Source organism: Tachypleus tridentatus, chromosome 11 (assembly GCF_004210375.1).
Source record: "Tachypleus tridentatus isolate NWPU-2018 chromosome 11, ASM421037v1, whole genome shotgun sequence".
Lineage (NCBI taxonomy): Eukaryota > Metazoa > Arthropoda > Merostomata > Xiphosura > Limulidae > Tachypleus > Tachypleus tridentatus.
The window spans coordinates 13,734,605-13,750,315 of record NC_134835.1 but is presented as its reverse complement, the minus strand read 5'-3'; the positions used below and the strand labels follow the sequence as shown (position 1 = coordinate 13,750,315).

The window sequence follows — 15,711 nt, the reverse complement described above, 5'->3', positions numbered from 1 at the left end:
GCACCAAACATGCTCGCCTTTTCAGCCGTGGGGGCATTATAATGTGACGCTCAATCCCACTATTCGTTGGTAAAAGAGTAGCCCAAGAGTTGGCGGTGGGTGGTGATGACTAGCTGCCTTCTCTCTAGTCTTACACTACTAAATTAGAGAGGACTAACGCAGATAGTCCTCGAGTAACTTTGCGCGAAATTAAAAAAGAAAAACAAACACTTCTAAAGATAATGGTGAAATATTATGGTAAAACGTGAAGTTGTATTTACAAGCTATAATTAAGGCTTCATTGTGAATGAAAAAAAATATTTTTATGTCTATCATGACATAATTAACAAGGTTAAAATATGTCTTAAGTTTTAATTGCCGTTTATCATGTTTATCATAACACAATTAACAAGGTTAAAATATGTCTTAAGTTTTAATTGCCGTTTATCATGACACAATTAACAAGGTTAAAATATGTCTTAAGTTTTAATTGCCGTTTATCATGACACAATTAACAAGGTTAAAATATGTCTTAAGTTTTAATTGCCGTTTATCATGACACAATTAACAAGGTTAAAATATGTCTTAAGTTTTAATTGCCGTTTACTGGTCTGTCGCTGTTCTTGTGTTTCATATAACTTAACATCAAACACCACGTAAGTAAATTATAACTGAACAAATAACAACGTTTGATCATTGTTTTAGCAAGTCACACATTTCACGATACTGAACGAATTATATTATTTTGATCATTTTAACTGTGGTTTTATTTTGATAAACAATTGTCGAGCAGAACTTTGTTTGTTAGATGTAGTTCTTCTCAGGAGCTATATTGGATGTCACGTGTTTCTCTTTATGTCTGCAGTTCCTCCTAAGGTCACACTTCGCCTGAGAAGCAATCTTGCCTCTGAAGAGGTCCAAGAAGGTAATGACGTGTACTTGGACTGTAACATCCAGGCTACTCCTTGGGTTCATTCTATAAGCTGGCAGTTCGAAGGTCAAGAACTAACTAACAATTTTACTTCTGGAGTCAACATTAATAACCAAACGCTTGTTGTCCAGCGTGTCCAACGTTCTCATAGAGGCTACTTTACCTGTTCAGCTAGCAACACTGAGGGCTTGGGCATTAGCAACAAAATTTTCATTGATGTTAAATGTACGACACCAGATAAGTAATTTTAAATGTTAATCAGGATAAGATGTCAGATGACATATCCTCACACGTGTAAAAGTACTATTAATTTTTCATATAGACTACATACTTGAAATTACAACAATAACTTAATCTGTATTATTTTACAGCGCTCACATATCAACCAATAGAAGTACGTGATCACAATACGTCACTTATAAGTAAACCAATAGAAGTACATGATCACTCTACGTCATAAGTAAACCAATAGAAGTGCATGATCACAATACGTCACTAAGTAAACCAATAGAAGTATAATATGGTCACAATACTTGACTTATAAGTAAACCAATAGAAGTATAATATGGTCACAATACATCACTCATAAGTAAACCAACAGAAGTATAATATGGTCACAATACATCACTTGTAAGTAAACCAATAGAAGTATGATGTAATCACAATACATTACTTATAAGTAAACCAATAGAAGTACATGATCACCATACGTCACTTATAAGTAAACCAATAGAAGTATGATGTGATCATAACACATTACTTATAAGTAAATCTTGGAAATAGTTTTGCTATTGTTTGATGAAACGTAAAATATAAACTAAACAAGTTAAGTAATTATTTAAGTAATTTAGAGGGTTTGCAACTGACCTTTGCCGGACATATGTCTTAGGGACGAAAGAGTAAACTCTCTCTTTGTTATCCTGAAGATGACCTAAGAAGGTCAAAATGTTGTTCTGTACTTTATTTTAATAAAATATCAATACCTATACCAGCCGTCTTGATGTATAAAGAGGTAATTTTTTTCTGAATGTAAAAGTTGAATAATGTAAAAAATAATATATTCATGTTTGTAGACAAATATTACCGAGTTTCGAATCTCTTGTAGATGCTCCACAATGTCAGTTGGGGCAGAAAAGAACCTACGGAGTCGCGATACGAGAGACTGTCACCGTATCGTGTAACCTGGATGCTGATCCAGGTGACGTCACTTTCAGCTGGTTGTTTAATAGTTCCACTAAACAGTCGAGTGAAATACAATACACCAACAATAGAACTCTCAGTGTTGCTACCTTAACACCAGAGACGGACGACGATTATGGGTCATTACTTTGCTGGGGTACAAACGACATTGGTATACAACGAAAACCATGTGTCTTCACTATAGTACCTGCCGGTAACTGAGTTCTTTCTTTTTAATCTTATAAAATGTTGCTCTAGATGTGTTACTTGATGTACTTCTGACATTTTAGTTTTTATTCTATAGACATAATTTTGAAAGAACGTTTTCTAACAAAATATCTCCGAAAGTGATAGGCCAGGCATGGCGAGGTGCTTGGAGCGCTCGACTTGTGATCCGAGGGTCGCAGCTTCAAATCCCCTTCACCCTTTTAGCTGTGAAGACGTTATAATGATACGCCCAATCCCACTATTCGTCGATAAAAGAATACCCCAAGAGTCGGCGGTGGGTGGTGATTATTACAAATAATGATGTATATGGAAAAATTTTAATGCAAGCCCGACATGGCTAGGTGGTTAAGGCACTCGTAACCTGAGGATCACGGTTCGAATCCCCGTGAAACCAAACATTCTCGCCCTTTCAGCCGTGAGGACGTTAAAATGTGACGACCAATCCCACTATTCTTTTCTTAAAGAGTTGGCGGTGAGTTGAGATAACTAGCTGCTTTCCTTCTAATCTTACATTGTTAAATTAGGGAAAGCTTGCGCGAAGCTTTCTATTTTAGAAATGTATCTGTGAATAACTATGTGGACGTTAATTAAAATAATAAAACTTTCCCTGTAAATTAATTAGGAAAGTATATTTTCACCTATTTATTTGTGTTTTTTTTCCTTACGGCAATGTTTGCTTTACCAGTTTAATTTGTGTGCTAAGCCTATAAATTATTATTTATTTTTATTTTTAAATTTCGCGCAAAGCTATTCGAGGGCTATCTGCGCTAGCCGTCCCTAATTTAGTAGTGCAAGACTAGAGGGAAGGCAGTTAGTCATCACCACCCACCGCCAACTCTTGGGCTACTCTTTTACCAACGAATAGTGGGATTGACAATCACATTATAACGCTCCCACGGTTGAAAGGGAGAGCATGTTTGGTGCGACGGGGATTTAAACCCGCGACCCTCGGATTACGAGTTGAACGCCTTAACACACTTAGTTATGCCGAACCAAAGCGTATAAATAAACGCTGTTCAAAATCTGTCTGATTAACCGCTTTGCTATGGTTATGTAACTTTCATCATTTTGGTAAAATAGTTCTTATAATGCTTATGAAGTCTTTTCGTTTCAAATTATTTGACAATCTGAAAACAAGTGTAACGTTAGTAATTATCCACTTATAATAAAATATAGTTATTTCACCAAAAGCCACCAAGTCACCTGTTTTAAGCACTTGCATAACTTTACAGTAGTGTATTGTCTGCCAGTCAATCACCTGACACTAAAATGGCATCACATAAGAAATGCTTAAGGTTACAATACATACTTTCCTAACTTCAGTACAAGGTGCGCATGCCATGAATCATAAAGAAAATTATGCACTCTTTAGGCTAAAACAGAGCATGAGATAAGAACCTCAAAATTTTATCTTTGATTATGATTTCGTTCACTTTGAAACAAAAAACGCTGAGGAAGTACATCTAGTTTTAATAATTGGAGTCAATGTATATCAGTAGTGACAGAGAGTTTTTCAAAGGTTTATTTAATAATCGACTTTATAACCAATGTATAATCCTTTTTAAAGAATGGCTAGAGAAACACGCTGTAGGTCAAAATAACCCACCCGTAAAGAAATAATTTTAATTCATTTATCCTTGATAATCAAAACATAATATCCGAAATATTTTATAATCCTGCACTTTTGATTACGGTAAGATTAACTATTTTATTAATAGCCTCTAGCTTTGGTATACGACATTAACCCTAACCAAACCAGTGAGCTTAACCTAACAAATATATCATAAAGGGCCCAGCATGGCCAGGTGGTTAAGGCACTCAATTAATAATCTGAGGGTCACATCAAACATGCTCCTCTTTCAGCCGTGGGAGCGTTATAATGTGGCGGTTAATACTACTATTTGTTGGTAAAAGAGTGAACCAAAAGTTCGTTGTGGGTAATGATGACTAGTTGCCTTCCCTCTAGTCTTACACTGTTAAATTATGGACAGCTAGCGCAGTTAGCCCTTTTGTAGCTTTGTACGAAATTCAAAACAAACAAACAAACAATATCAAAACGTTGGCTCATGCATACTTGCTCTCTCGTTGCGAGTTACCCTTGACAAAAATATTAAATCTTTATTAATAGGGCTGCACTTATAGTGGTCTATTTCGACAAAATGAAAGTTCATAAAAAAGATGTTCATGGGTTTACCTAATTATAGATAAAAAATAATGAATAATAGCGATTTAAAGAAATCTGCAATGTATATATATCTTGGTTCACATAATCAAATGTATTGCTGGTTAAATAGAAACTAAGAAAATTAGGTAAAAATAGCATACTATTTGTAGTCTACATGATGTAATGGCGAAAAGATTGACCTATATAGAGGTTTAAAATTTTGCTTTGATAAAAAGCTTTTTACAGATTTATTTTCGTAAACTAATCGATTAGTTGGTAATAAAACATTACAAAAAAGAGATTGTTCATTCGTGTTCTCCAATGAATTAGAAGAACTGGCAATACTCTTGATAGTGAAGTACGATATATCGTTCTCAGGATTCAATTATACTGGACTAGAAAGATTAAGATTCGTCAATTTGAAAATGCAAACATTTTATTTTCATCAGTTATTTTCTCTGTATGTATTAAAAGGAAATTATGTTTAATAAGTTTTATATAGCATTTTACTTACACCTCACGTTGATGTATTACACACTCACCTGTAAAAACAGGTTCCAGTTTCAACATTTAACTTGATCTAAAGAGTACAAACGATCGCGTGACACACGTGCTAAATATGTGACCCATTAAGCCTCATTTTAACATTTTTATCGGGAAACAATAGCTCGAATTTATTCACTTGTTTATAAACTAATCATTATTTTACATTTTGAGGGAATAGTGTTAGAAAACTAGAAACAATTATCTATTTCCAAATAGAATATTCTTTTATAACATCAATGTGTATTTATTCATTTAGTTTAGGTGTTGCTTTGTGCTTTAAAATTGTAACTTGTGTTATCTTAAACATAAAACATTGAATAGTCTTTCGGAAATCAACTAACTTCAACTCAGCTCAAACCATATGAATATCCAACAGACTGTAATAACTGATATCGTGTTTAGTTTACCTTATTACTATTCATATCTGTTTGTGGTTTGGTTTTTCTATAAACATAAAGCAATCGATTTAGATGTCCATAGTGGTTTTTTTTGCGATGAAATAAGGTAAAACGTGTATTTAAAATCAGGTTTGATTTGTTGTTTATTTCTCTCTATTTGATTTTTTATTAAAGTTATCACTTCGTACTTTTGAAATCTAAGCCTGCTGTTTATTGTTCACGGTTCGTGTTTTGAAATACATTGTTGGAACACGACAAGAAAACTAAATACATTCGCGACCTTTAACAAATAGGTTTCATCAAGAGCTAGGGTTGATTTACCGAAGAACTCCGTAACCTTAGAGAGGAGAATCTAATGAAAGATAGGATCTCTATGTTACGAAACCTAGGAGATTCTTTCCTTCTGTGCTTCGTTTTTCTTTTCTTTGATTTGTTTTTATTATACGAGTATTTATTTCCTTCACAAGCACGATTTTTTAAGATATACATTTTCCTCAGTTATTAACTCGTTCAAAAAATGCTGATTTAAAAATATATGAATGTCTTCGTATCAGTTCTAGGTAAATTACCATTTTGTGCATAAGCAATACATAAGTATTACTTTGTTCACCTACGCTACAGCAAGTTGTCTTCTCTGCAGTACCCCGATATTTGCATTTAGAAAGCCCACAACGCAGCTTTTAACTCTTGATTAAGTTTGCAATCGAACACTACGCATACGTTCTTCTATAGAGCAGTTTATCTTGTTTACTGTGGTTGAACTAACTTACAAACTGAACAGTTTTAAAAGCAAGTGTCGATTTTTCAACCATATGTATATCGGATTTTTTTTTTCTTAGTTAGTATTAGAAATATAGCCACTACTTTAGAACAATTCTAAAATTATCAGATCCATGAAGACTTCTTCCTATAGTCGTTATTTTGGTATTTTTAAAGATTCAAAAAATTATAAGGAAAGTTAACTTTGTTGTTTCATAACATGGTATTGTTTTGGTCTATTTATTACTGTCTTCACATTTTTGAAAGACAATTCTCCATTTATTTTCTCTGAACTTAACTTATCAACAAGTTTTAATAGATGTATTTTATTACATTTCAGGTCCTCCTGAGTCGCCGTACAATTGCTCAGTTCTGAATCAGACGGAAAGTCTGATATACTTAGAATGTGTGGAAGGAAACAACGGAGGGCTGAGTGCAGACTTCATTCTGGAGGTGTTCAGTGTGGGACGTGGGAAGTTGCAGGCCAACGTAACGTCCCCAGTACCCATGTTTATTGTGAGAGGACTTCCCGCAGGAACTGCTCTAAGACTTCTTGTCTTTGCTGCTAATTCAAAAGGTCGCAGTGAACCAGTTATAATATCAGCTACAACACTGAGACCAGCAGAGAAACTCATGAACAAAAGTAAGATTACATTTCTATCAGGCATCATCATACACCATCTCTGGTATTCAGCTTCTCGGTGTGTATCATACACCGTCTCTGGTATTTAGCATCTCAATGTGTATCATACACCATCTCTGGTATTTAGCATCTCAATGTGTATCATACACCATATCTGGTATTTAGCATCTCGGTGTGTATCATACACCATCTCTGGTATTTAGCATCGCACTGTGTATTATACACCATTTCTGGTGTTTAGCATCTCAATGTGTATCATACACCATCTCTGGTATTTAGCATCTCAATGTGTATCATACACCATCTCTGGTATTTAGCATCTTAATGTGTGTTATACGTCATCCCTGATATTTAGCATCTCAATGTGTATCATACACCATATCTGGTATTTAGCATTTCAATGTGTATCATACACCATCTTTGGTATTTAGCATCTCGATGTGTATCATACACCATCTCTGGTATTTAGCATCGCACTGTGTATTATACACCATTTCTGGTGTTTAGCATCTCAATGTGTATCATACACCATCTCTGGTATTTAGCATCTCAATGTGTACCATACACCATCTCTGGTATTTAGCACCTTAATGTGTGTTATACGTCATCCCTGATATTTAGCATCTCAATGTGTATCATACACCATATCTGGTATTTAGCATTTCAATGTGTATCATACACCATCTCTGGTATTTAGCATCGCACTGTGTATTATACACCATTTCTGGTGTTTAGCATCTCAATGTGTATCATACACCATCTCTGGTATTTAGCATCTCAATGTGTACCATACACCATCTCTGGTATTTAGCACCTTAATGTGTGTTATACGTCATCCCTGATATTTAGCATCTCAATGTGTATCATACACCATCTCTGGTATTTAGCATCTCAATGTGTATCATACACCATCTCTGATATTTAGCATCTTAATGTGTGTATCATACACCATCTCTGGTATTTAGCATCTTAATGTGTGTTATACGTCATCCCTGATATTTAGCATTTCAATGTGTATCATACATCATCTGTAGTATTTAAAATTTCAATGTGTATCACACGGCATCTATAGTATTTAACATTTCAATGTGTATCACACGGCATCTATAGTATTTAACATTTCAATGTGTATCACACGGCATCTATAGTATTTAACATTTCAATGTGTATCACACGGCATCTATAGTATTTAAAATCTCAGTGTGTATCACATTACAGCACTGGTAACAAATTAAGTAATAACACTTGTAGACAATTTCGATAAAAACTTATTTAGGCCAGTTAGTGTCTCTCTTTCAAGAGGTTTATTCCTATATAAATGGGTTAGTATCTCTATTCATAAGTGTAAAACTATACACCAATTACACTTGCAAACATATGAGAGTATCAAGCAGAAGTGATTACAAATTATCAAATCGTCAAGACTCCGCAGTTCGTACATATTACAAAGACACCAACCGTCTTGATTTAAAAATTTCGAAGTCATCTGATCTAGAGCATTCAATTTTGAACTTTTAATTAAAGAAACTTTAGCTATTATAAACAAACTCCCAACTTTAGGAAAAAATATAGATTCGATTAATAATTGTTTTTTAATTGACTTAGTTCGACATTCTGTATTTTACCTTTACAAAATGTTGGAACTTTGCCAATTTTGTACTTGATATATCTTGGTGAAGATGGAACGTGTACGTTCTGTAATGTCCTAGAATTAAATGAATCTCGTCCTATCAGTATCTTTGTTCGTTTGTTACAGAGGTTAAAATCCCTCATCTTTTCGTTGTAATTCAGTCCAAGTGTTGTAATTTTGAAGTGGAAATGACGTCCAAAATTGGCTCTCTCTATTGGAGAACATTACATTACAGAACATTCCAAAGTATCTAAACCCAGTTATTATCATTTGACCGCTGAGTCACGAGGTAAACACTTGTGGCCAAAGTCGTATTTAATCACTTCGGACGAATATACATCCATTTAAGTTCTTGCAAACTTGGCACAGTTTCATTTAATCTTCTCCAGTGATATAATATTTCAAAAATGGATTTATGGTAATTGCAGATTTATCTAAAATGGTACGCTCAACATTCAGAGAGTCTAATAAAGTGTTAAAATGAACTATAAATGTTATCAAGATAATTTATTAACACAACTATACCACTGGAAAATAACATTACTCTACGGACCGGATCCCAATAAGGTATGAGTCAATTAAGATAAAAGATTCAGCTACAAGTCCAGTCAACGTCCAAATTCCTGCACAAGACGTAAATAGAAACAGGAATTTACTTTGTATCAAACAGATACATTTTTATGCTGTTTCTTTTGCAAGTAAATAAAAGTGAGAAATTACTGACATGTCATCTGTGCAAACACTTTCTTCACTAAAATTTGTTTTCTAGCAATACTCTATAACCTTGTCCACCACACACAAAACGCACTGATGGTGTTAGGAATAGAAAGAAGACCTTAGTAAATTTATTCACAAAATAATTGGCTTGAGTTTGTTTATTTATAGAGGTCTCTTCTGAAGCAGGCTTATGCATACAGAGGCTGGTTAATTAGGTTTATGTAAGAACTTGTCTCTGAAGTTATTATTTGTACGTGACGTTTCTCGTGCATACGTGATAAGCTCGTGTTTTACTAAGTCTTTGATACAGATTTGTACAAACATCAAATATCTAATGTTCTTTTCACAATGATTACAGAACTAGACTGTAGCTAGTAGTTCTTGTTTGTTACCACAGATGTTAGATGACGGCTCTATAGTTACATGTTTGGTATATAGAACTTGGGCGGCACATTACGTAAGCGAGGATTAAACAGTCAGCCCAGAAATCTCTGGTCTTCAAAGATAATTGCCTTTAATTCTGTGTTATTGACGAGAAAGACGGTAGCCAGGCAATAATATATATACTCCGCCACAAGGGTTTTTTTAAACTTTTAGCCGAATAACAGAATTGGCAACTCTTGTGTGAACTAATCATTATGATACACCCTGACCTGTATCATAAATGTTACGGAGTAATATCATATTTAAACGTCACTTACTGTGTTTCATATAGACATTAAATAGTGAATCTATGGCCATAGGTTTCATTACTGCATTTCCACTTGTCGGTTTGTATGTTTAGAAAGTGGTTAACGCTTCCCTTGTTAAATATTTAATTAGTTTCTTTATCATTGATGACGAGAAACCAACTTGAAATAAAATGTATCTCAGAACAGTTGGTATGGGTATTAACACTTTTATTGATGAGCAGAGAACAGCGTTTCGACCTTCCTAGGTTATCTTTAGGTTAAGAAACTAACCGTTCTGAAATACATTTTTAGTTTTTTTATCATCGAAGTTTGTTCGTAACCAGGTTGAAACATTAGTTAGTTTGTTCGTAACTAGGATAGAACATTAGCTAGTTTGTTCGTAAATAAATTAGAACATTAGCTAGTTTGTTCGTAACTAGGTCAGAACATTAGCTAGTTTTCCTTGAGTTTGATCAGTCTTTTGTTTACATAATGTTAATGTCCTTTAGAACATTAGCTAGTTTTCCTTGAGTTTGAGCAGTCTTTTCGTTTATATAATATTAATGTCCTTTAGAACATTAGCTAGTTTTCCTTGAGTTTGAGCAGTCTTTTCGTTTATATAATGTTAATGTCCTTTAGAACATTAGCTAGTTTTCCTTGAGTTTGAGCACTCTTTTCGTTTATATAATATTAATGTCCTTTAGAACATTAGCTAGTTTTCCTTGAGTTTGAGCAGTCTTTTCGTTTATATAATATTAATGTCCTTTAGAACATTAGCTAGTTTTCCTTGAGTTTGATCAGTCTTTTCGTTTATATAATGTTAATGTCCTTTAGAACATTAGCTAGTTTTCCTTGAGTTTGAGCAATCTTCTCGTTTATATAATGTTAATGTCCTTTAGAACATAAGCTAGTTTTCCTTGAGTTTGATCAGTCTTTTCGTTTATATATGTTTATATAATGTTAATGTCCTTTATTTATTGTACATATTACGTTCACTAGCATTCTGTAATTCCATGCGAAGCATAAATGTTGAATCATATACATTTCCCTAAAGTAATATGAACATTTTGAGAGCATGCTAGAACATTGGAAGCAGAACCCATCAAGGTAAAACTCTTTCTGTAGTAGCAGAAAATGAAAGAACCTCGAACTTATTAAAACACCAGTTGATCTCAGAGTTTTTAGGTTGCAATTCAAAAAACATTAAATACATACACACAAAGGGCGAGAAATGGCCTATTTTCCGAGTAACAAGAGAAATACTTAGTTCTTCAAATTCATATATGCTTTTGGAGCATTACCATGATTTTACAGTCCACCACGTTTGGGTATCCTCTTTCTGACGACAGTTTCTCCAGATAATAGCTCTGCAACGTAGTTTATATCACAAAAGTTTCCATCATAAGAATGTCTTGTTAAAAGTACATCATACCTCATTGAAAGCTTTCAGTAATCCAACACGAATTTTAGCACTCTGAATCCGCAGAAATCTATAGCTGCTGCGTCCGGCAACTTTACAGGTATGCCTTCACAATAATATCCGCAAAAACTCATTTCATTATCCAGCTGCTTGAAGTATACGATGATCGGTCGGGAGAAATTACTGGAAGCCTTACCTCATACCCTGTTGACCTCGTTACTATATATCTGGTTGAGGTACTGTTTGTTGTATGTCTCTTAAATATTGGTCCCAGTACCCCAAGTTGATCCACATTCCTTTCACTTTTAAGCTATTGAAGTACAGTCTTGTAATTTCTAAATTACCGGTCTGTATAGCTGTAAGAATATTTGGTACTGGCGAAGGCTGTTGTATATACTTCCACAAAGTAACATCACACTACCTAAAACGCACCAAGCCATGTTAACAAATAATTATGATACCTTCTGTTCTGCAAATACTTCATTGTTATAATGAAGTTATAACTTTGTTGTTATAACTGTGACTGTCACTTGATTTTTTAAACTGAATATTCAAGATTAATACATACTTAACCCTGTAGTTTTTTCTAACATTTTAAGTAGAATTTTTGTGTGTTAACGTACTTTACTGTTAGAAATTTACAAATATAGCTTCTTTAATGAAAATGGAGCCGAAAAAAAGTGCTTGTTAATGTCATTTGCGCTTTCGGACGTGCATTAAAAATACGACCACTATTACTTATATTTGTCACGAAATTATGAGCAATTGGATATATGTTGCTTCAAACATAACAGTCACGTACCAAATATGCTTTGTTATCAATTTGTATCTGCAATGCTCACGTGGTATTTCTTCTACACCTATGAATGAGACTAAGTATAATACGCTTCTACGATAAGGTCTCGTGTGCACGTGGATTGTATAGCCTTCAAAGTACCTACCGAACTGCTAAATGTGCAGACTACAGTTAAGGTTTTCTATTAAAAATATACATTTATTCTTTTAATAGAGCTCAGATAAATGTGTGTTGTAAATGGGATAAACAGTTGTATTTAATGAGTAGAAGATACCTTTATATTGTTACATTAGACTTGATTTACGACAACATACTGTAATGTAATCCAATTTTCATATTTTCATAAATGTATTGATTTAATATTTAATACAAGCGGTACACCTCTTCGTAAACGCAAAAACCTCACCAGACGGAAAGACGTATTTATTTTTACGGTGTTTTATAAACAAAACTATGCTAATAAAGCACAGGAATTTTACATTCTTTTATCAAATTGTGGTAAGTTTAGATGTCTTTAGTTACTTATATGTACTGTACAATGAAGAAGGATCATAGATCTGCACTCGGATAACCCAAAAATAATATGTCGTAGTATTGACTTTCCCAACTCTACAACCCCTGGTGTGTGACTGACATATACCATGTGGTCTGACAACATCCGGGAATCAAAGAGCTGTTTCTCTGATGATACTCAAACTAATAACGAGAAACCAAGATATGACAATCAGTTATCATGATATGGTAACTTTCTCTCGAGCTTTTATTTATAAAAAGTAAAGAAAAGTTTTTTAGTAAAACACTTGAGTTTCTCACATATTCTACGTTGTACGAGTTCTTAAATTACAGTACTTTGAGTAAACGAATGTAAAAATCTGTACATGAACTGTTTGTAATTAAACACAAAGTTACACAATGTGATATCTAGGACAGTGGAAAACTAAATGTGAGACAATGAGACAGAAATACATCTACTGATTTTTTAAAAGAAGTTGAATAATGAAAGTACTATGAGAAACTTCAACAAAGTTTAGTGTAAGTTACTACCATAAAAACACATTGTGGGTAATCTACATAGTGTAAGATACTACCATAAAAACACATTGTGGGTAATCTACATAGTGTAAGATACTACCATAAAAACACATTGTGGGTAATCAACATAGTGTAAGATACTACCATAAAAACACATTGTTGTTAATCTACATAGTGTAAGTTACTACCATAAAAACACATTGTGGTTTATCTACATAGTGTAAGTTACTACCATAAAAACACATTGTGGTTAATCTACATAATGTAAGTTACTACCAAAAAAACACATTGTGGTTAATCTACATAATGTAAGTTACTACCATAAAAACACATTATGGTTAATCTACATAGTGTAAGTTACTACCATAAAAACACATTGTGGTTTATCTACATAGTGTAAGTTACTACTATAAAAACACATTATGGTTTATCTACATAGTGTAAGTTACTACCATAAAAACACATTGTGGTTTATCTACAAAGTGTAAGTTATTACCATAAAAACACATCGTGGTTTATCTACATAGTGTAAGTTACTACTATAAAAACACATTATGGTTTATCTACATAGTGTAAGTTACTACCATAAAAACACATTGTGGTTTATCTACAAAGTGTAAGTTATTACCATAAAAACACATCGTGGTTTATCTACATAGTGTAAGTTACTACTATAAAAACACACTATGGTTTATCTACATAGTGTAAGTTACTACCATAAAAACACATTGTGGTTTATCTACAAAGTGTAAGTTACTACCATAAAAATACATTGTGGTTTATCTACATAGTGTAAGTTACTACTATAAAAACACATTGTGGTTTATCTACAAAGTGTAAGTTATTACCATAAAAACACGTCGTGGTTTATCTACATAGTGTAAGTTACTACCATAAAAACACATTGTGGTTTATCTACAAAGTGTAAGTTATTACCATAAAAACACATCGTGGTTTATCTACATAGTGTAAGTTACTACTATAAAAACACATTATGGTTTATCTACATAGTGTAAGTTACTACCATAAAAACACATTGTGGTTTATCTACAAAGTGTAAGTTACTACCATAAAAACACATTGTGGTTTATCTACATAGTGTAAGTTACTACTATAAAACACATTGTGGTTTATCTACAAAGTGTAAGTTATTACCATAAAACACGTCGTGGTTTATCTACATAGTGTAAGTTACTACCATAAAACACATTGTGGTTTATCTACAAAGTGTAAGTTATTACCATAAAAACACATCGTGGTTTATCTACATAGTGTAAGTTACTACTATAAAAACACATTATGGTTTATCTACATAGTGTAAGTTACTACCATAAAAACACATTGTGGTTTATCTACAAAGTGTAAGTTACTACCATAAAAACACATTGTGGTTTATCTACATAGTGTAAGTTACTACTATAAAAACACATTGTGGTTTATCTACAAAGTGTAAGTTATTACCATAAAAACACGTCGTGGTTTATCTACATAGTGTAAGTTACTACCGTAAAAACACATTGTGGTTTATCTACAAAGTGTAAGTTATTACCATAAAAACACGTCGTGGTTTATCTACATAGTGTAAGTTACTACTATAAAAACACATTGTGGTTTATCTACATAGTGTAAGTTACTACTATAAAAACACATTATGGTTTATCTACATAGTGTAAGTTACTACCGTAAAACACATTATGGTTTATCTATAAAGTGTAAGTTATTACCATAAAAACACGTCGTGGTTTATCTACATAGTGTAAGTTACTACTATAAAAACACATTGTGGTTTATCTACATAGTGTAAGTTACTACTATAAAAACACATTATGGTTTATCTACATAGTGTAAGTTACTACCGTAAAAACACATTATGGTTTATCTATAAAGTGTAAGTTATTACCATAAAAACACGTCGTGGTTTATCTACATAGTGTAAGTTACTACTATAAAAACACATTGTGGTTTATCTACATAGTGTAAGTTACTACTATAAAAACACATTATGGTTTATCTACATAGTGTAAGTTACTACCGTAAAACACATTATGGTTTATCTATAAAGTGTAAGTTATTACCATAAAACACGTCGTGGTTTATCTACATAGTGTAAGTTACTACTATAAAAACACATTGTGGTTTATCTACATAGTGTAAGTTACTACTATAAAAACACATTATGGTTTATCTACATAGTGTAAGTTACTACCGTAAAAACACATTATGGTTTATCCATATAGTATAAGCTACTACCATAATAACACGTTATGTTTTATCCACTGTTATACTCGGGGTTGAGCGTCGACCGTTCTCTACCCACCCTTATTTAGAACTAGGCCTTCATGTATACTACTAAATGCGCTGGCCCGGCATGGCGAGGTGGGCTAAGGCGTTCGACTCGTAATCTGAGGGTCACGGGTTCACATCCCCGTCGCACAAAACATGCTCGCCTTTTCAGCCGTGAGGGCGTTATAATGAAACGGTCAATCCCACTATTCATTGGCAAAAGAGTAGCTCAAGAGTTGGCGGTGGGTGGTGATGACTAGCGGCTTTCCCTCTAGTCTTACACTGCTAAATTAGGGAAGTCTAGCGCAGATAGCCCTCGCGTAGCTTTGCGCGAA

General features: G+C 33.5%; 1 protein-coding gene across 1 annotated transcript in view; it reads left to right on the top strand.

Annotated features, from left to right (window-relative positions):
- The window catches only part of LOC143231295 (neural cell adhesion molecule 2-like), a 51,403-nt gene that overhangs the window by 27,021 nt on the left and 8,671 nt on the right, over positions 1-15,711 (top strand). Inside the window, exons 6-8 of the mRNA XM_076465845.1 lie at positions 845-1,135; positions 2,016-2,303; positions 6,525-6,827. Of these exons, the coding sequence (XP_076321960.1) occupies positions 845-1,135; positions 2,016-2,303; positions 6,525-6,827 (882 nt within the window). The remainder of the gene's footprint in view (positions 1-844; positions 1,136-2,015; positions 2,304-6,524; positions 6,828-15,711) is intronic.